The sequence below is a fragment of the Podarcis vaucheri genome (genome assembly GCF_965113315.1).
Source record: "Podarcis vaucheri genome assembly, chromosome: 11".
In the NCBI taxonomy this organism is placed as follows: Eukaryota; Metazoa; Chordata; class Lepidosauria; order Squamata; family Lacertidae; genus Podarcis; species Podarcis vaucheri.
Window position 1 is genome coordinate 62,788,548 of NC_138749.1, and position 23,177 is coordinate 62,811,724.

Here is a 23,177-nt window from a genome sequence, read left to right on the forward strand (position 1 = left end):
AAAGCAAGCATCTCATAAAAAAACAACAGGCTGAAGGGGAGAACAGTGCATTTTGCTTGTTTGCTTTCACAGTTTGATCAAGAGCTTTCAGTAATTCAGTGGCTGGTCAGGGTATCTGCCACGCTGGATCAATCTAAAGTTCCATGGACTCCAGCAGGGGCTGGCAAGATATTCTGAGGAAACTCAGACGCAGGGTGTGGGAGCCCTCCCACCCTCCTGTCTGCCCACAGGATCGGATTCTCAGAAGTATATCGCCTCTGAAGATGGCATGTTCCATTTCTTGCGACTGGGGCTGCTAGCTGCTGAAAGTTATTTTCTCACAATACTACGCTAAATAAACCATAGTTTAGGGCAGCACTAGATCTATTGAGGTTAAGCTATAGGAGGGTAGATTTTAGTTTAACATCAGGAGAGACATCTTGGTAACAAGAGCACGTGGACGATGGAACCAATTGCCCAGGGATGGGGTTGGGCCACCTCCACTACGGCTCCTCAAGGAGAAGCGTTGGAGACGTTCTTGCTCTGGAATTCCTCCACTGAGCAGGGGGCTGGACCAGATGGTCTTAAAGGTCCCTTCCAAATTTATGATTCTATGAGTCACACTGAAAGTATGTGATCCCTGTCTCTTTCTAAGCTTGCGTTTTCCTCTACTTTTCTTCTGTTCTGTCCCTTGAATATCCAGTCTAACCACGTGAAAAGGGAGGTGTTAACTGTCATAAATTTTACAAACAATGCAAAGACTCCAGCAAATAACAACAGAATCCAACCAATACCTAAAAGCAAACACTATCATTCTCACTAGCTTAAGGTGTTTTTTTAAAATGTGTAACCACCATTAAAAATTGAAGTATTCATAGACAAAACCCTAACACTGTCTGATATAATAGCTTAACTGTCTAATAAAATGCACAATGAAGATTTGTTTATGTTTTAAGAGTTCAAGTGTTAAATAGATCTTTGCAGTTCAAGCAATCTCAATAATCGTTTCCAAATCAAACCCACAAGATTAATGATGAATCAATGATTTTTCTGACTTCAGTAAAAACATGTGAATTGCTGCTATTAATCATGTGTCTCCAAGGTTCACTGTGTCTGAAAAAAGTGTCTGAGTCAGTAGCAACACAGCACTGACCAAGGAGCGGGGATATCTGCTGCCAAGGCATTCTTGAGGCTAACAACATGCAACAATGTTTTCAAGCATTGCTTATCCTATCCTCCTTGCATTTCTGAATTCAAACAAGCTATTTTCTACAGAACAATGGTGATGCACATTTTCAACTGCAGCAACAGACCACCACATTTATTTTCAGTTACTTAGAAAGAAAATAACCTTGTAAACATTATTTTTGCATCCTTTTAGACATTTTTAAAAGAGCGTACCAGAAATAATAATAATAATAATAATAACAACAACAACAACAATAATATAAAATAAATTTATATACAGCCCTTCATCCGAAGATCTGAGAGCAGTTAACAAGAAAAAAATACAAGATAAAAGCACAAATAAATAGTTAGAACAAAACCAAAACAAAACAAATCCTCCCAAACACATTTTGGTTTAATATTAATCAGCCCAAGGCCTGGTTGAAGAGGAATGTTTTCGTTGGTGCCTAAAGATGTATAATGAAGGCGCCAGATGAACCTCCCGGAGGAGAACATTCCACAAAGGGGAGCCACTGCAGAAAAGGCCCATTCTTGTGTGGCCACTCTCTGAACTTCTTATGGCATGGAGACACAAAGAAGAACCTCAGATGATAATCACAGGGTCTGGGTCAGTTTATATGGGGAGAGGGGTCCTTGAGGTATTGCAGTCCTTCAAAGGAAAGCATGGGGGGTGTGGGAGACACTGATGACCTACCTTTCCAATATTACTTAGGATAACCTTAAAATAAAACCTGCCAATTACCCCTGACAAACATAGGGTATGCTACAGGCAAAGTTTAACACTTCTAAAGTTGACTTAGAAGTCATGAGCATAATTCTTTTCCACCAATACTTAACCATGTATTGTTTTCAATTTGAATTTATGTACTTGTTGCAGGCTGAACTTTATGTACCTTTCTAGACTTGGACAGAGCCAAACAAAATGTAGTTTAAGGCTCGCAGTGCCAGCGGATTAGGCCAAATGTAACAGCTATACCAAAGCAAGATCATAAAATCTGACATTCTGCTAGTAGTGAAATGATGGTGCTGTAAGCAAGTATGCTAACTGAGGCTCCAATCCAAAACTTTTCATGCAGCATGTTGCATGCATAATGTGGCTGTCCTGTCCCCTCCTCCCCATGCACGTCTGTGCACCCTTTAGAGCTGATCCTAACAGTTGAAGAAGAGTTTGGATTTGATATCCCGCTTTATCACTACCCTAAGGAGTCTCAGAGCGGCTAGCATTCTCCTTTCCCTTTCTCCCCCACAACAAACACTCTGTGAGGTGAGTGGGGCTGAGATACTTCAAAGAAGTGTGACTAGCCCAAGGTCACCCAGCAGCTGCAAGTGGAGGAGCGGGGAAGTGGACCCGGTTCACCAGATTATGAGACTACCGCTCTTAACCACTACACCACACTGGCTCTCCAGTTGAGAGACTCTCCAGATCATTGTGGGACATGCAACAGAGAGAGGAAGGAATTGTCAGAACTTGGGAGACTTGCACCAAGTTGGGAGACTTGGCAAGTTGCACATGTGGAAGTGTCACCTGCTCAGAGGTGGATTTAGGCCAGTGCAGTGGGTTGTGCTTCACTGGGCGCAGAGTCTAGGGGAAGCCAAAGGGTGTTGCAACTATGATGCAGTGAATTGAACAGAATGGAAGGCGAGAGGCAGGGGTGCAGAATTTTGGGCTTGCACAGCGTGCCACTGAAGTTTGAAGGACAAAAGTTCACCCATGACCTGGTCATGTGAGAGCACTAGCTAACAACTCTGGAGACTTAGCTGAAAAAGTCCTCACATTATGCAGTATTAATTCTAAAGCAACAATAGCCCTAGCCAGACCATTAAAATTAATAGACAAGTCCTTTTCATCATTTCATTGACTCAAACCCAACCAACTGATTATGCTAAAGGATTCTTGGGCCACTTGTCCACTTACCCCAGAAAACAATCTCGTAAAAATCAGAGTCCATAAAATATCCTGTTAGACACTCTTGATCAGCACCAGAGCTCAAGAAAGACAGACAAGATCAACATAGTATCATGTGCGAAACACTCAGGTCAGACATGATAGGCTGGAACATCCACTCTGGCATTATCCTTATTTTCGAAGGACAACTTTAACAGCACGTCATTAGCAGCTATTCCTCCATCAACCATCGTCTTGCAATATTGATCTTGTTTCACTTCCTCTGTATTCTGCAATGATCTCATCCCTCAAGGATTTGTCAAAATCTATTGTGCCCAACGCTAAAGATTACAGCCTTATTCTAGCCACTGCTGATATTAACAGTGGCAGCAGATCTCCAATTCCACTTCATTTTTTATTCTCTCCAATACATATCTAAGCGGTTTCTCCAGTTGCCTTTATTTAAATTGGGTACACCCTGGACAGTCAACCCTGATTGGACTGAAAGTTGAATATGATTATTATACCTGTTAGCCAATAGTTGAGATTTTGTTCCAGAAGGAGAAGTCAAATAAATTGCCAGGTCACCTCTCCGGGGATGTGTGACAGTGATGCGCACAACGACATGTTCCAGGTAGATGACATGGTGATTGGCATTATCTGCGCAGCCTGTCGCTTTGTATATTGAACGGACACCATTATCTGGTCCATTACGAATATTATCTGGTCGTATTGTTCTGTTTCAAAGACACCAACATAATCATGGTCTCCAGTGAATACTACAAATAATTTGTTATAAATCACTTTTATCCTTGAACTGTGTATTGAATTTTGGTGATACTGAAATAGGCTTAAGCAGGATTTTTTTTTTACATGCCCGGGTAAGCTTAACATTCTATTCATTAGATGAAATCAATTATACCCTCACTTAAATAGTACTACAGGCTAAAAGATAAGCATCACCACAGTTAACAAGAAAGCCAATTAGTTTACAGAAGTTCCAGATTCCAGAAAACAATTTATATTGTCTTTCATATTTTTCTATTAAAAATTATTTGAGCTGTACGAGTAGCCTCTTCTGAAAGCACAAATGAGAGATGATTCATTTAAGTCACAAGCCACCATACGTGTCCCTGAAGTCTGGTTCATACAACCGTGTTAACCAAATGATAACTTTCACACACAGCTTGATATTGTGAAACAACTAAAGATACATGCACTTTGATGTACGGTAGATTCCATATCATGTAAATCAGTAACTATCTTTGGAAGTGAGCTTGTCAAAAACAAAAGTTATAGCCAGGGCCACCAAAAAACAAGGCAAGGCAGGCTTGGAGAGGTGAAGGGTAGAAACAGCAACCAACCCCAAGGTGTTAGAAGCTCTATACATTATTAAACTGGTTTCTCTGCCAAATATGTTCTAGTTTACTTTTGGCTCAGGCTTTTATAAGCCTCTATGAGGCTGTCATTATAATTTGATTGGAATTATTAGATTTAGGCCTGATAAATACCACGTTAGACAGAAAAGTTGAGACAGGAAACCTGAGATCCAGACCACAAATAACTTTTGAATTATGGAAAGGGAGGACTGCAGAATAATTATGTACAAAATTGCCATTGCTCATAATATCCTGGGGCATTGTTTCTGTGTCTGCATGGAATGCATAGGGAGCACAATGCTGTGAAGAAGCAGTCTGTTGAGCCCCACAGGGACCTCGCTGTGTATGGGCACAGCACCCGTACAGTATTCATCAAAGTAACAAAGGATTTAATTAAAATAAAAAAATCAGTCTGAATGGAAACTTCATAAACTGACATTCACAGAACAGCAGCACAAATATCCTTAATATATTTCTTTATTCAAAAAACACCTGGTATCGTTCCTGCTGCAGTCCTCCCTTTCCCTGTGTGAGCTCAGTGAATGCATGTACAGAAGGGCGCAGGGATTTATGTTGCACCTATTTTCCTCTAGTCCTGACTTCCATGAATTCAACTGCAGGTCTGAGCAAAGCACATGTATTGGTACAGACTGCACATGCACAGACTTCCCTGATCATATAGCCAGAGCCGACATGGACTGGGAGTGAGAGCTTAGATCTTGGACCCAAACCCAGAAATGTTTGTGAGGTAGAAGTGTACTGAGTGCTGTCACTAGATGGATTCATCTCAAACGTCTATATATTATTATTAAACACAAAGCATATTATATTAATGATATAATTTGTTATCTAGTATATCAAAGCTAACCAATAGATCCAGAACTACAAAAAAGAGGTTAGGGTCAACAATCAAACACATGGAAGAAAAGGAATGGCACAGCATGGTGCCTAAAATGTAAAAAGGTGCGTCTCCCAGGTGAGAATGTTCCCCAGTTGGGGAACCGCAGCTGAGAAGGTATTTTCTCTGCATCTCTACCACCCAGAGGAGAAGCCAATTGCTGACTTGGCACTTGATCATATTGGCTTGTTGTGAGTCTCACAGGCTAACAAGGCCCTGGCCTAGGGACCATAATTTTTATAATATGGCGATATTTTCAATGACAATGTTGGCACTGAAATAATAATTAAAAATATGAGTTATTATATATGTGCTTTGATTTGTAAAACACAAGCACAAAATTAAGTGATCCGCCAAGAATCTCAGAAATCTTCAAATGCCCAGTAGGAAAAAAAATATGTTTGAGAACCATTGCCTTAGGATTATCTTACAGAAAACCAAACAAATACAAGCAGCAATGTACAGCCACAGTAAATATATATGCATGAATATGTGTCAACAAATGTCTTCAACAAGCATTACTTGATTTGCCGATCTGTATTTTCAACACACACATGCTGTGGAGGGACTGTTGTCCACTTTTCTGCTTCTATCACCATGGCTTCAGCATCCATCAATCCAAATCCATATAGGTGGCTAACTGCAAAACATAAACAGAATTGTTTACAATTACAAAGTAATTCTATGCTCTTTCATAGAACGCAACACACATTACTGCTACATTCCTCTTAATTCTCCTCCCTCGCCTAATTGCCAAGAACCATACTGCATATAGTTGCCAATCATATCTAAATTCATTGTTCAATTGTTAACTGGCGAAGTCAGATATGGGTCTGATTCACAGATACATGTGCAATCAATTTCCCCCATGTGATTGTAATGTAATTACAGAGTTTGTGGCAGCTGGAAAAATTGCAACTAAGATCACAGAAGTGACTGCCTGCAATCTTTGGATATCACCTGGTTCTCATTAACATTTCTGTATGTGGCTGCATGCCGAGATAGTGTTTAAAGAAAAGTGTGGCTTGCAGAATGATAATTATAGAACGGCAATGTTTCTGCTTGGATGCATCAACCAGACCTACACCTGAGATTCTATAATACCAGAAAGCAATAGAAAAATGCCTGGTGGAGCACATGTGTGTGACCCAGATTATCTTTGAGTCTCTTTGGGCAGCACTGCCCCACCTTAGCTCGTGCTTTTCCCAAGCTTTTAGAATGAAATGATGGAATGTTATAAGGAGTAAAAGCCATAATCAGAATCCACAAACACCATGGTGCTCGCTACTGTGGAATTCTGAATATGATACAGCATAGACTATAGTATAGATTTATACTGTAAGCTCTTTTTCACTTTATTGAAGCTGAGTTTTGCTTATGTTAGCTGTATAATGTATCATGCACAGTTATCATGTGCTCTAGGACTCATAACTTTCAAGGCAATTCAGTAATCCTTACTGTTAATTTTAAGCATTTGTTGATGGAAATTATCTATTAAACCATGTTAGAATTGCATATGTAGTTAAGCTAGCACCCTGATTCCATCACACTCTTCAAGCTATGGGTAGAAAAAGCTACTTTCCTATTGGGAACTTGATTTTGAATGTATTTTATTTAATAAGTCTATCTTTTTACTCCTGAGAAAAAGATTACCGCCCAACGTTGTAGTACCCACATTAACTTCCCATGGCTGATAGACAGTACACTTAATGTTTCAGAACTTTATTTTTGTGATGAACAAAGAGTAGCATTAACATGTGCCCTGCCATTTTAAACAAAAATGCATACACACAAGAAATTTAGACCCCTGCCCGCCAAATCAAAACAGCCTCGGTGGTGCTATTACGGACGTCCATGTGCAGCCATTCCAGACAGCTGATATTTGGCTGTCTGCGATGCTCACACTTCAAAGGCCCCAATCACATGGATTTGGCTAGCAGCTCCAGGTACTGAGACAGGCCCATCATTTTCACAGACTAAATAACAGCAATTTGGGAAATCATTACAGAGTTGATAAAACAGCTAATCCCCTACATCTTGACAAAAAAGATGTGCTTACTCATGTGACCACACCATTAAAACGTTATCCATTTTTATATGTTTAAATTAGAATTGCTACTGTTGCTGAACCTGACATTATCAATTTCAGGAGCCTCTGGCAGTGCTATAAGATTCCTTTCAGGTAACATGTTAGAAATGCAATTGCATTAACAACTTCTTGGAAAGATAATGGGTGGGATATATACTTTTATTTATCACGAACTGCAAAACTCTACCTGAAAAGGCTGATGAAATACTGTCATTTCTGTGCTACCAAAGGCCACCGCAGCCTCTCTGCTGCTCTAAATACATGTCTTTATTATGTTCAGGTGTACTTTTACATCAACGTGAGTATTGTAGCAAGGGATCTCATTGTGAGCCAAGTAGCAAAGTGACCTGTGACTCACAAAAACAGGGTAGAAGCATGCGGAAGGCAGAGAACTGCTGATCCAGTTCTCAACTAGCTTGACTCTCCAAAAGAAGTAAATTTTTAGACTGTTTAGGTATTGTAAACGAGGGAAATATCCACTTACTTTAAAGAATATTGGAACTGTGCAGTCCTGAAGCCTAGTTTTTCTCTAGACTACACAGAATGGTCCCCTGTGGCAGTGATGGAGTGCTACATTTTGAAGTGAAGGAGCTCATCATGGCAGCCCCATCTGGACTCAGGCCACCCCAAGGGGAATTCACAGCTTCACCTCACCTCCAGTATACAATTGTGCAATGAAGTATTGTCAGATTGCTAGCATGAAGTAGAAAAGGAAAAAGCTATATGGCATCTGCTTGATTATTTCTCTCATTCTTTGACTTTTGCTATGTTCCTCTGCCACAAACAATTGTAAACCCTGAAAGCCTCACTTATACCTCACTTAGTTGCCAAGAGCAAGAAAAGTCCCTCCATCTTTTTGGTGCTCCTGCATATGTCAGTGTTCCTGCTATGAAAAAGAAGTCCCCAATCTGTTCTCCATACCACCGGATATCAAGTATGGCACAAGGAGACTGGATACCCATATCTCCCTGCCTGAAATACTGGTGCTTTGCAGACCACAAACCTGCCACAGGGATATGGAGATGTTTGATTTGGGGAAAAAGCAGATCAGCTTCTTGCTCCCTCCCCCCATAAACTATGTCCTTGCCCCAACAAACCATTAATTAGTATATGTGCTAGCATTGCTTCTCAGTAGAGTCCTGGAAGGTTACAGGATCTTTAGGAAACTTTGAAGATGTGCTGGGAGGTGTAACTCCAGTGGTTTTGACTATCTAGATAGTCTTTAATCCAAGAAGGGACCCTAGTCTTGCTTGGGTTATTCCTACACAAGGGATTCACTGAATCCCCATGGGATAACAGCTGTAATACTATGAATACCATTACTGCTAATTTATTTATTTGTATAACTTTTCTTCAGCAAAAGGGTTGCCAGAGTGGCACACAATATTAAAATTACACATAAAGCAGCTAAACACAAAACTGTCATCCTGGATAGATAATAAAAACTCAACCAATCAGCAGTTAACATCAGCTAAAGTTATGTTGAAAAGTCTATGACCTCTAAACAAACAGGTCTTTGCCTGATGTAGAGAAGACTGCAGGTACCTGGGGCTGTGTGATGTCAACGGTGTGTGTGTGCACACCACAGGGCATGTGGGGCATGTGTGCCATGTCACCACACCCCTGGCGTGCTGACATCCCTCGTGCATGTAGCAGAGTATGGTGACATAGCGTGTGCACATAGAGGGGCCTGGTGATGCTGTGTGCATATGCCCCATGGCGTGCATGCCCAGCTGTGCTGCGCTTGTGGGTGCCTGGCCCCCACATTTAAAATGTGTGAACCACAGCAAGCAGGGCCCCTGGGACCTAGTGCCTAGGGTTGTAAGCTATAGCAGACAGAGATCAATAGTTCTGAGGCCTACAAAGAAAGGACAGAAAAGGGATGTTCCCTTGTTTTTGCAAGAGTGAGCTTTTATTAATGATTCAAAAAGTTGTATGAGGTGAAGTAGCAGGTTGAAAAGGAGCCTTGCAGGACACACTCCAGTCTATTAAGCTTTCTGTTTCTATTAAAGCACACTATAAATAAGCAGTTAGAAAATAAAAATGTAGTTTTCTGAGCTGAAAAAATGAATACTTAGAATTCATTTGGCTGATGGGAATTTAAAAACACTGTTTGCTAAATAGTCATAGTGAATACTAGCAGCCCATTCTCCAACATGCATAGCTGGAGCAAATATAAAGACACACACGCACACACACGCATTTATCTCCCATTCCTGTGGGGAGCAATGGGCGCATTTCTAGCCCTTTCCATCTGTTTTCTGGCTTGAAATCGGTAGGAGCAACGGCTCTGAGGCACAGCGTTGCCATGCAAGCAAGTTAATCAGCCCACTGAAAAGGCACGTTGACCCACTTTCAGGTGCCAGCTCTCATTGACTCTTTGTTGAGTTTGAGACTCCTTCAGGTTTTTGCTGTTTTACTCCTCTGATTTCAAAAGAAAGGCATTCTTTCCTTTTCCCTACTTGCTTCTTATTCATTTTTTCACAGAAAAAGGCAGTTCTCCTGCATCCTGTGTTACAGTGAAATCCTAAACGTGTTTTCCCAGAAGTGTCCCACGGTGTTCTATAGAATCCCTAGGAAGGTGTAACCAAGAGTAATCATGTCTACTCAAAGTTAGTCCTACTGAATTCAATGGTGTTTACTCCAAGGCTGGCGGGGCTAGGATTGCAGCTTAAATCAGTTTTAGAAGCTTGCTTCCTTAATTTCTCAAATAAGCCTTAGTAAGAACATGTCATGGAAGAAATATGTTTCAGCCATCAAGAGAATGATGGTACATTTCTACAAGAAACTCAGTCTGATCAGAGTAATTCATTCTATGAAAAACAGGCATTTAATTGTTATTCTTGGCTGTAGTTGAGGACAATAGTGAAATATTACACGAAATATTGCCATGTGCAATAGTAAAGTACTGATCCATTCTTGCCAACAGCAGTGTGCAATTCTCCCCCCTCTCACATCAAATTCAAAGTTGGATATTGTTATTTAATCTAAATCATTTGCTTTTCCTTGATCCAAAACTAACAAGAGGTTTAGAGAGAGCTACAGTTTTATTGGAACCATTGCTCAGCTTTCATTGCCAAACTAATTTACTTAAAACTATTCTTTTTATTTGGGTTAAAGTTGATTCCTCAATTCCACAGTGATGGGGGCCATTTAGTTTTTCCCCTTTTCCAAATCCAACATGAGGTTATAGAACAATTTTGTTAGGTCACATTCTGTTCTTGGTATCCCTTCATCTATGGCATTAATCAGGCAGTGGTGTGTGTGTGTGTGTGTGTGAACCCCACCCTAAAATATGGTTGACATATACCAGATGGCTCCAAAAGCAGCTTAAAATAAAAGACACAGAATTACTGCAAGTGCATATGAATATTGCAATGTTTCACATATAAGGGGGCAATGACAATAAAGATATTCTTATTCTTCTTATTCTTCTTATTCTTCTTATACATATTGAAAAATACTGTAAAATACAATAGATTTCATAAATTACTGCCACTATGGCAGAAAACATGACAAAAATAGTATTCTAGATATTAGCGTGTATGAGCACATACAGAAAACAAAATGTGATGCAAAGAATTTGGTTGATTCCTGACAACCTATTTATTCATCCTGATATGTTTGCACAAAGTTTGCTTGGTTAGACAACATCGGCTGTTTTTTGAACATTCGTTCTGATTTGTTTGCAGGGTTATATGATGCTGTGCTAAGCAATTGTTACTTCACTCTTTACAGTGCATTTTCCAGTCAATTCCCCTATTGCAAAAGGTCTGATTGGGTCCTTTTTTGGGGGGGGGGTTGTTGTTCCAAGAACTCTAAATCAACTTTGTGCAATCTGAATCTGCCAGCATGTGAATGAATCCCACATGAAAATAGTGCCTCAATATCCCACATAATATGGCACAGTGTACTTTCCTCCGGCCCTGCCATTTTATCTATTTTTGTGCTTATGATACCGAGCCAAGATAGGGCACAGATGAAAAAAATATGCCCAGAGAAAAGTAGCTGGCAAGTCTTGCCTGATGACATACATCTGGGGTGGGGAACCTCAGCCCTGGGGAGCAAATGTGGCCCTCGTGGCCTCTCTACCCAGCTCCCAGGACATTCCCTCGGCCATGTCTCTTCCCTAGGCCATTCCCCCAATTGGCCATGCTTTGCACCTTCCTGGCCTGTTTTTTGCAGGCTGGAATGTGTCCTGAAATGCCTGCTGCTTGCCTGGATAGAGGACGTTTGCATGGCTGGACTGTAGTCCACCAGGCAAAGGTAAGAGTCCCGTCTATTGCTCCACCCACTTTTTTGCCTGACTTCACCCACCACTTGCATGCAGCCCATTTTAGTTTTATTGTTTTCAGGAACCAAAGGTGAAAGGGTCATATTTCCTTTTTAAATTACTGCATATGCCTTTTTGTTATTCAGAAATTAAATATCCATACAAATTGCATAAAGGAAATATCATATAAGCTTAGTAATATTGTATTGGCAAATATTTTCCCCAGGACTACCATTAAAAAAACCAAAACAACTTTTCTGCAAATGTGGTAAATGATGACATTTATTATTTTGGCACAATGGTGGCATACAGCTAATAGTTTACATCTTGAAGTTTGTTGGTGCACTAGAACTTGGAACTATGTGCTGGTTAGCTTCCTTTGTACTAGAGATGGAGAACGTGTGGCTCTCCAGCAGTTGCTGGACTCCAACTCCCATCATCCCTGTCCATTGCCCGTGGTGGCCAGGGCTGAGGGCAGCTGGAGTCCATCATCTGGGCAGCCACAGGTTCCCTATCCCTGTTTTATACCATGATCCTAAATTTATAATATAGAAATATGTCTAACTGATTTCAAGGAACTTACTTCTAGGTAAGGGTTGTTTTGATCACTACTTTCAAAAAATCATAATGTTGTAAATACTATGCTAAACATCAGGCTTAAAAATCACATTTAGGCTTCCCAGCCTAAGAGTTAGCTGAAGAGCATTTTTGCCTCCAAAATCAACCTATATTAACTGTTCCAATCAGGTTTCCTCTAACTTGCATATGGCATAGCTACATGATACAAGTGGCTGGTAAAGCCACATGGAGGCAGACTTCCCCAACGTTTAACCTCATGGTCTTGTTTATCTTATTAATCAGAATAGAATAGCTCTAACTGGCAGGCAAAGCGTATGAGATTTTTCTCTTTTGGAAGGTGGAAAAAAGGGTTTGCAATGATGAATAGGAAGGGAATACTCACCCTTGTAACCAGCCCCATTGGTTTTCCAGTCATTAGCAATCAGATGCCCTGCCCGTGAAGTCCTTACAATGATATGCTGTATATCTCTCCATGTCAGTAGTCGACTAGGGAAAGACAGTGAACAGTCATTTTACAACAAAAAAATAAGAAAAGCCCAAGGAGGAGAGGGAGGGGGGAGAGTGTCTCAAAGCAGAGAACAGAAACCTTTCTCAAAGTATTCAAGCCAATATACAGCGTTAAAAGACTGCAATAAATTTCAATCTTCATAATTTTCAGGGCAGAAAAGTTTTTACAAGCATGAAGTGGTTCATAGTTACAGGAAGAACATCTGTCTATCATCTATCTATCTATCTATCTATCTATCTATCTATCTATCTATCTCATCTACCAGTGGTTCCTAAACTACTTTCCCCATCAACCACTTGCTGATGTCTTGGAGGACAACTTAATGATCTCCCCTGACCAGAGAGCGATGCCAGTGTCACACTGCTGATGTGGAGTCTGCAGAAAATCCCATAATGGGGCATTCTGGGGACAGAGAGCAGTAGGGGCCATGCCGGCCTCAGTGCCACCACATTACAGTGTTCCAGACTGGTACGAGATTTCCCTGCACCCTGACCTTTGCTCCCATCTAAAGTGAATAGCATGGCTCCAGAGGCTTGTGGCTTCATTAAACCCTGCTGGTTTAATCTCTAGAAAAACTAACAGAAGAAAATAATTGTTTCTTTTATTTATTTAAACAATTTATAGAATGCTTAACTCTGTAGTGTCTAAATGGTAAGACTACTTATCTGTCCAAGAGCACTGAAATAATAGGTAACTTATGGTTGCTTTCAGGTCTATTTGTGGTTTCTGTTAGCAATGGAATTGTGAGCAACTACTGCTAGTCTTGCTGCCCTTTTCCTTTGCTGAGTCTGCTAATACATTTGAATTAGCAGCAATCAGTATAGTTCATGTCCAGGTTATCCTTGACTTTCATGTTATTACATCAATGTGTCGATCACCCACAAAAACCCCCACAAGGATTGAAAAAATAAATCCAGTGTCTAGAAGCATCTGAGCAGTAAAAAGAATTGAAATAGTAATATGGATGAGATTAAGTTGTCAGGCAAAATAACCATCCAATTCCCACAGATAATTCAAAAGGTTTTTTTGTCCAGCTCAATTTTTAACGGAACCCATATTCTTCCTACAACAGAATTAACCTATAGCACTGGGACAAATGCAGCTGTTGGACACTTTAAAATAAAACACATAAAGATTTTCTACTATACTTCACATGCAATTCCTCAAATATTTTTTAATAATAATGGTAATATTATATGCATTCCAATCCTACAACTAAACAATAAAATGTACCATAGAAGATTCAAATAATGCTTGATTTCACAAATATGGAAATTAAACAAAATAAAAGTAGGAAATGAAAGCTCAAGTACTCATCATTGCCTGCCAAATTTCTATCTATAACTGCTTGCCTCTTTGTTGGTGTATAAATGCTCTCATGTTCCCACTAATACAAATAAAAGTGGCTTGGAAACATTCCCCAAATCATCAAACTTTCAAAAAGGTGAACTGTGAATATTCTGGGAAGACACAAAAGAAGTATAACTTTATGCGCCTGCTATTCAAACTACAGTGCTGAATTTGTAATTTTCCTAATCCATTTTAATATATTCCAGACAACATGGTCTGACAAAGAGTTTAGCTTTTTGAAACATTGCATGTGTAGATATGTTATACAAAAGCAAGCATTGCCATTCGTTATTTTCTGCTGTAGATTAAATCTGTGAGATTTTCAAAATTCAACTTGGTCAGGAGAAATAAGTGCTTTGTGTTACTGCTGAGGAGAGTGTGCCACTTCGCTTTTAGCTATATGCATACAATCAAGATGATAAACTTCAGATTCAGGGAACTAGAAATGAAAGTATGAGGAATCAATGCACATGCAAAAATTAATGCAAACATTAAAGCCTTTGTGTAAAACTAGGATTCCCCTAGGCAACAAAAGGACATTGATTCCACCAGTTCTTCTGCACTCATTGATGGGGGCTCCCACTCTCTGCCAGGTTCAGACTGGAAACAGAATGAGGCCATGAATACGCATACTAAGTTTACGATGTTAATAATTTCCAGGGGAAATGTTGCAATAAAATACAGTGGTACCTCGGGTTAAGTACTTAATTCGTTCCGGAGGTCTGTTCTTAACCTGAAACTGTTCTTAACTTGAAGCACCACTTTAGCTAATGGGCCTCCTGCTGCCGCTGCGCCGCCGGTGTGCGATTTCTGTTCTCATTCTGAAGCAAAGTTCTTAACCCAAGGTACTATTTCTGGGTTAGCGGAGTCTGTAACCTGAAGCGTCTGTAACTCGAGGTACCACTGTACATAGGAGATATCACTTATTGCTTTAAATATATATTTTGTTGCTACAAACTAGCAACACAAATGCCAAAAATTAAAGCATAAGCCTCACTTTGTCCAACAATGTTTATGTGTTCAAATGCAAGATTTTAATAAAATATTTTCTCTTTCCTATGTGGTATTAAACCCGATCCAAACAATAATTTGTTATATATTGAAGTTCTCACCCTGGCCACCAGGAGTATCGTGTATATAGTTTTCACTCAGGTCCACGTCAGTTACTTTAGGCGGGAAACCCTGGGTTGTTGTTGTTGCTACAATGTTGACAGCCGGCTGCCTATAAAAGCAGGCCAGCTGAGCTGTTTGCTGTTCAGTTCTGTCCAGCTTACAAAATAAAGAGCTGCTTTGGAGAAATCACTGCGTCGTCTGCTATGTCTACCCACTATTTAACATAATTTCCTTAGTGAATGCTCTTATTAAATATACCTGCAATGTGCCCAACACAAGGGGAGAAAAAACACTTATGGGAATGAGCTGGTTTGTGATCAAAGGTTTCCCCTCCCCTTTCCCTTTGACCAAAAAAATCAAGAAATGAAAAGCAAATCAACACTCTTGACTGCATAACATAACTTATTTGTATATGTGGCAATAAACCTGAACAAACGTAATATGTGCAAATTCACAAACATTTTAAAATACAGTGTTCCAATTACCATAGCTGCAAAAGGGCATGGATTAAAAAACTCTGAGCAAGACCACCCTGAAACAAATCTCACTAATGCAACATAGATTGAATTTGGCAGTACAAAGCACAGAACAGAGACATATAACTTTTCCTTTTGGTGAAAGTACAAGAGAGAGTCCTATTTTTCAATAATTTCCACTGTGATGGCCATTCTGTTTTGGTCCTTATTTAAGAACAGCCAGGCTCCTCCAGCTTCTCCAGGGTCCCCCTTGTCACTGTGTGTACCTGAGTTGTCGTTAAGTCTTCTTGTCACTAGAGGACACTGTGGTGCCTACTAATCTCCTGCATGCTCAACAGTCATGTTTTAAATTACTGTAACTAATATTAATTAACAAATATATTTTGATTAATTTCTCCAATGTTAACTACTTACTTACTGTTTAAATTACTAGATATGCAACTTAAATTTTCTTAATTTAAATAACTATATTTCACCTGACATTTGAAGTAGGCATGGGCAGCATATGAACTGAGGGCCTAGCTGTGCTGTGACCGATTTTCTCAAAAAATAAAATTGGGTTCTGGCAGGTTTGCAAATTCAAGCATTTACTGTACTTTTTGCTGCTGTTCTTTTGAGAGTCTCCTGGATCAATCCTTCTCACCAGCTAGAGCTACTATGGAGATTCATGCATTTGTAACTTCAAGAGCTGATTATCGCTCCATGTGGGGCCACCCTTGCGCCTGGTCGGGAAGCTCCAGCTTGTGCAAAATGCTGCAGCTAAACAGCTGGCGGGGACAGACAACCACCAGAATGTAACACCAGTGCTAAAAAAAATTCTACTGGCTATCCCTATGTTGTCAGGCCAGGTTCAAGGTTCTTGTATTTATTTAGTTTGTAATATATGGGGCTGTTTCAAATGCAGAACTAAATTAGAGTTTCTAGCATCATAGGAATGAGCCTCGGGTTCATGTACTCCCCCTGTCTCATTTAGCACAGTCACAAGGCGGAGAATGGAGAAAGAGGCTTCTACTTTCAAATTTGGGATTACTCCCAAGTTACACCCAAACTGGAAAACTGTGGTCAGTTGAAACTATTGTTTGTTAACAACCAGGATCATTATCCTGCATTCTGATGTAAAGGAGGACTCTAATTATTTGAAACACCTCTTGCACTGGAGCACTGGGTGTAGGGAATAAGAATCATAGACTTGGAAGCAATCCCAAGGGTCATCTAGTCCAACCCCCCGTAATGCAGATATCTCAACTAGATCATAAATGAGAGATGGCCACCCAACCTCTGCTTAACCTCCAAGGAAGGAGAGTCCACCACCTCCTGAGGGAGACCATTCCACTGTCGACAGCTCTGACTGTCAGAAAGATTTTCTGAATGTTTAGTCGGAATCTCTTTTCTTGTCACTTGAAGCCATTGGTTCAAGACCTACCATCCAGAGCAGGAGAAAACAGATTTGCTGCCTCTTCCATGTGATAGCCCTTGAGATATTGGAAGATGGCTTTCATATCTCCTCCTGTTTAAAGTAGGCAGGTGTTTGCTTACCTCCTCTCTTCCTATCTTGGGCTGCAGGTTCCTCTTTACATCATTTATCCTGTTATCACCAGGTTGGTCATCACTTTCCTTTTGGGTGAAGACCAGAGGCAAAGTAGGTGCTGAGTAGTTCCACCTTCTCTTTGTCACCAAATAGCCATCGTCTCCACACAATGGACCTACCACTTAAAGATGACTTTCATATCTTCTCTCAGTCTCCTCTTTTCCAGGCTAAACATACCCACCTCCCTCAACCATTCCTCATAAGGCTTGGTTTCCAGACCCTTGATCATCTTGGTTGTCCTCCTCTGCACATGTTCCAGCTTGTCAAAATGCTTCTTAAATTGTGGTGCCCAAAATTGGACACAGTATTCCAGGTGTGGTCTGACCAAGGCAGAATAGAGTAGTACTACAGAGGTACCTTGGTGTAGAACCATAATCTGTTCTGGAGGTTTGGTTGTAAACCAAAACAGGTTGTAACCCAAGGCACACTTTCACAAGTGGGGCCTCCCCCCCAAAAAGGGGGTTGTAATCCAAAAATAAAAATGCATTGTAATCCAAAAAAAGGGACACACACTTCCAGGTTTGACGTGGTTGTAATCCAAAATGGTTGCAAACGAAGGCACCACTGTATTGCTTCCCTTTGATCTGGACTTCTGTTGATGCAGCCTAGAATAGCATTAGCCTTTTTTTTGCTGCTGCATCACACTGTTGTCTCATGTTAAGCTTAGGGCCTACCAAGACCCCTAGATCATTTTCACATGTACTGGCTAGCAAGCCAGGTGTCCCCCATCCTATATTTGTGCATCTGGTTCTTCCTGTCTAAGTGCAGAACCTCACATTTGTCCCTACTGAATTCATTTTGTTAGCTTGTGCCCAGTTCTCCAATCTGTTACGGACATATTGAATTCTGATTCTGCCTTCTATGGCATTAGCTACCTCTCCGAGTTTGGTGTCACCTGCAAATTTGTGAGCATCCCCTCAATTCCTTCATGCAAGTCACTTATAAAGATGTTGAACAACAGGCCCAGGACAGAGCCCTGTGGCTCCCTACTTGTCACTTTCCCCCCCAAGTTGACAGGGAACTCCTTGGGTTCGGTCGGTCAACCAGCTACAAATCCACCTAACAGCTGCCTCGTTCAACCCACATTTTACCAGTTTCTCCACAAGAATATCATGGGGGACTTTGATAAAAGCTTTACTGAAATCAATATACACTACATCCACAGCATTTCTCTGATCCAGAAAAAAGGAATTAATGAACTTCAGTTTGATTAAATTTGCAGGCTGAATATATGGACTCTCAGAACGTAACTCTCCACAGAAGTCATTGCTCAGCATATATGGAGCATGGGGCAAATCCAAAGTACCGAGGCTACTCCTTGCCTGGGTTACATTTTCACGGAGCATGGTAGCTGCCTTAGAAGAAAAGGGATCTGTTAATTTCAAACACAGATGTACAGTGTTGTTTGCCAATGCTGTTTCCCTTCTATGTGTGAGTCTCAGGACTACTGGCCCTTTAACACCACCACGACTCACATGATTTTCAGAGTTGCTTCACATGTTGCTTTTTCTGACTCAGAATTATGTGGTATGTGCAGGGATAGCCCCCCTTTAAAGGTATGTAGAATAAAGTAGATGCAGGGTTTTTGTTCAGTTCTGGCACCTTTTTTCTAGAAAAATAGCACTTTTTCTAGAAAGATACAAAATATATCAAAGTTGCATCCTTTCCTAGGCGAATCACTGACTCAAAGAAAAAAACTCATTAATCTTAATTGATTCAGCACTCAATTAACCTCCCTAGAGATAGTTGTTAACCTCTTGTTAAGCCTCTTGAAAGCTGAAAAAAAAATGTATTAGCAAGACTAATAACCAATACCGATAGATTACTGGCCACATTTCAAAAACCAAACTATCTTTTTACCAGAAAAGAATCCCCAAATGTCTCATCAGCATTTGCTTACTGCTTTTGGATTGTGTACTCCAGAATGTTTAGAATTAATAAAAATGAGCAAGGGGTGTTGGGGGGGGGGGTGAAATAGGGACCCATCAGCCAAAAAACAAATGGCAAATCTTCCTCATGCGATGCTCACAAGGAGTTGCCCTCACTCTTCAGGATGTCCCCGAAGGATTTATAAAGATAGTAAATTTGAAAAACTAGAAGTGGAAAATATATATAATTAGCTCACTTCTGTTCCAAACAATGTCTGGAGAAAGTCCCCACCTTACTGGAGAACATGGCTGATTGCCTTTACATTTGCATAATGTGGCATACGTCTGCTGTGCTACTTTACATAAAATTTTCATGCTTTGTTTTATTAAGTATTTTAATTTTGTAATTTCATATTTTTATGTGTAAACCAGATTGTGTTTGAGTTTATCATAAAATGGAAAAATATAGATGACGAAGTCCTTCAAGTAATCTGGTCCAAAACAATATAGGGATTTAAAAGCTAAAACCAGAACTTGAAATTGAGCCCCAAACCTCATTGGTAAGTAGTGCAACTGTTTCAGTAATGGTGTCATATGGTCATTATTTGCACCAATAACCAGGGAGCTGTATTCTGTGCCAGTTGAAATTTCCAAACTCCACATGGAGCACACTGCAGTAGTCTAATCTAGACGCACCAGTCCATGACGAACTGAGGCCAAATCACCTAGCGTATCAATCTAAACCTGTAAAAGGTGGTCCAATTGCCTCCCCCCCCCCCCACAGTTAAGGAATTGTGTCTAACACTTGCAACTGCAAAATGATGCCTTGGGCCAAAAAAGGGTTCGTAAACTGAGGTCTCAGGATGTATACCTAACAGAGAATATCCTCAGATCTCAATTTTCACCTTCAAAGGATTCTTTTGCATGGTGAAATGGAGTGGGGGAAAGAATTTTTTGTTCTCTTTTGAAAGAACTGGGGGGGGGGAGGAATGGGTAATTTTTTTTCAAAGGAAAGGAAGGGGCAGAAGAATAAAGAGTTCTTTGCTTTCACCCTATCCTCTGAATTATTCATAGGTCCGGTCCCTATTTGTGCAAACTTAATAGGCTCAGTTACTTGACCAAAGGGCTCAATTACTTGGGAATAGCAGCAACAACCAGTTCATCTTGTTTAGAGGGTCACACATTCAGACTAGAGACTGTGTATTAAATGGGCAGGTTCAAAAATGAATCCTTAGGCTGCTGGTGTCATCTGTCCTAAGGAGAGATGTTTTTGTACAAGCATGTCAGCAGCAGAATATGAAGGTACACGTGATTTCAAGAGGGCTGGGATAAGCAGACTATTTCCAAATGCCACCATGAAAAAACAACAAAGCAGAATATTAAAAGTGTGGGAGCTATTCAGTCAAATCTAACAATGAATGTTTTTTGCTAGTTAGCATGTGAAGCGGTTAAGACCATAGAGTTCTATTGCTAATAGGCTGACTCAGACCACAGAAACATAAATGGTAGAAAAGGCTCTATGTGATAATATTCCCCCTCCTCTTCCGGGAGGAAAGAAGCAGCAAAGAAGTATTTCCCGTTCCTTCCTTCCCCCACACTCTCTCTCCAGCCAGCCAAGAAGGAGGGTGTGCCCCCAACTGCTCTAGCATCAGGCACATGCCTGAAGCTGTTTTTGCGGCAAACACAAATATTTTACCTTCAGTTACTTTGAATGCAGTTACTGCTAAATACAAATACTCAACTGTGAGTAAACGATATGTTTTAAACTTACATTTCAGTCTGCAGCATGTTTCTTTGATAAATGGGGTAATAAAGGGGAGATCAGCCTAACAGCTAATTCTTATGCTTCTAATTAAACTGCCTAAAATGGGATTTAAACTCTGCTCGGCTCCACACTTTTAACCACAAGTGGTAAGTGGATCCTTTTGTCTGTGAGTCTGTAGGGGAATAAAATATAGTTAATTATATCCCCTCACCTACCTAAAATGAAGTGTGAGGCATTTGGCAGAAGACGTAGAATGCAAGGGGAGCTGAGCAGACTGAGTACAATTGCTTTTGCATCAGTGCCCATAAGAAACACCCAGTTCCAAAAAGTAGACTCAGAAGCAAGTCCTATTGTATTCAATGGAGCTTACTCCATTGAAAATGTTATGTACTGAAGTTCTCACCCTGGGCCAGCAGGGGGATACTGTACATAGTTATGCAAATAAGGGATCGAAAGTGACGTTCAGTGATTGGATAGTTTTAGAAAATTGTTACAGTTACATGGTACTGGAGCTCTATATAAGCAGGCTGACTGAATCCCTCAATTCAGTTCTGTTCTGGCCTCTGAATAAACAAGAGCTGTTTGAAGAATCGCTGTGTCGTCTGATATGTTCACCTACAACTTAACAAAAAATATAGACGAATCAAGAACAACATTTTTGAATGGAATGCTCCTTGTCTGCTTCCAGCAGCAGATGGCATGGCGGGGCACTGTTGCACAGCTGACCTCTAGTTGGTTGCTGCTGCTTACAAAAAAGTAGAGGCATGAGGTAGTGGCAGGGCTGGTGCAGTATACCTGTGGAGTCAATCTGGCATTCCTCCACCTCTACCTCCGGTTAAGCAGCAGCTATTTGACCAACAAGGGGTCAGGTGAGTGGAGGTGCCCCACCATGCTTTCTACTCTGTTATTCCTGCTCAAAATAAAAGAAAGTATACTGGGCTGTTACCTCGTGGTTTGCAGCGAAGCAGGTGGAATAAAATCAACAAGAGGGTTTCTTCTAAAGTATGCTATACTGAAGTAACAGAACAATCCCATACATGCCTGTTTAGAAGTGAGTTTAATGAGACTTGTTCCGAGGTGAGTTTGTATAGGATTACAGCCTTAGACATCAATCCAATGCACATTAACCTGGCAGTAAGCTCACTGAACACAGTGGGAGTTCTTCTGCGTAAACATGCATCCGATAGTGAGTTAAGAGACTTTCCAAGTATTATATAACAATAGAATTTTACATTTTTGCCAAAGCTAATTTTATTCACATCTTTGAACCCTTCTATGTTGCAACCCCTCTGTTGTCCAATTAATTAATTTGCCAGTAGACTAAGAAAAAAAGAAATTAAAAAACACTTGTATTCCAAGACATTTCCCTCCTCTACAGTTTCCACAAAACTCCACCCCAAAAGGTCATAAGCAGAACATAACACAGCTGCCTGGCTGTTCCACAAATTACCCATCACTCAGAGGCTCACCCAAACAACTTCCAGTATTTTGTGCAGCTTAAGATAAATCCAAATCCAGTGATTCATCCAAAATTCACATTCTAATTTAAAGAACATTAAGAATATAATTTACAGCTAAGAGAGCAACAAATTCTTCATACTCTATGGAGAATTAATACATCTGTGTGCCTTCCAATTTCTTAAGACTTTTAAGAACCTTGTCCCTAAGCCATAGTTCATTGATAGTACAGATAAGCAACAATTTCCCACATTTTTCCATTATCCCCAGACATTATACTTCAGCATGTATACTAGGAGTGGGAAACCAAATATGCCCCCCTCCAGGCTGCTCCCCACTCCATGACCCTGCTGACTTTCCACCCTCTTGTTTTTGCCTGGCTGGAATGTGCCATTGAGCTCTGGTGTTTTTTGGTTGTCTGCATGGAGGAGAAAGGCAGCATCTGCACTTGTTGCTGTGCCCACTTCCTCTTCTGCCTCCACCCACCACTGCCATCTGGCCTCTGGAAGGCTGCATAGAAGGGGATGTGGCCCTCAGGGTGGAAAAGGTTCACCACCCTTTATATATACCATAACATTCTGTCTGAGAAAATCAGTCACATTGGATTAGGTGTGGTGACAACATTTGATCTACATCAGGGCTGTACAAGAGAGTAACAGAATTGGATGCAAAAATTGTTCCAATGTAATGTTCTGATTTACTGTGCTATGTAACACCCTGTTCTTCTTTGGTTTGCATGTGAGTTGTTTGTTCATGTTTGGTGATGCACACACCTGCTGCT

General features: G+C 40.5%; 1 protein-coding gene across 5 annotated transcripts in view; it reads right to left on the minus strand.

Annotated features, from left to right (window-relative positions):
- Positions 1-23,177, minus strand: part of LOC309542668 (proprotein convertase subtilisin/kexin type 5-like) — a 169,289-nt gene that overhangs the window by 19,161 nt on the left and 126,951 nt on the right. For all 5 annotated transcript variants that reach the window (XM_082241529.1, XM_082241531.1, XM_082241533.1 and 2 more), the window contains 3 exons: positions 12,653-12,756; positions 5,852-5,969; positions 3,580-3,789 (listed from right to left, as the gene is read on the minus strand). In XM_082241529.1, the coding sequence (XP_082097655.1) occupies positions 3,580-3,789; positions 5,852-5,969; positions 12,653-12,756 (432 nt within the window). The remainder of the gene's footprint in view (positions 1-3,579; positions 3,790-5,851; positions 5,970-12,652; positions 12,757-23,177) is intronic.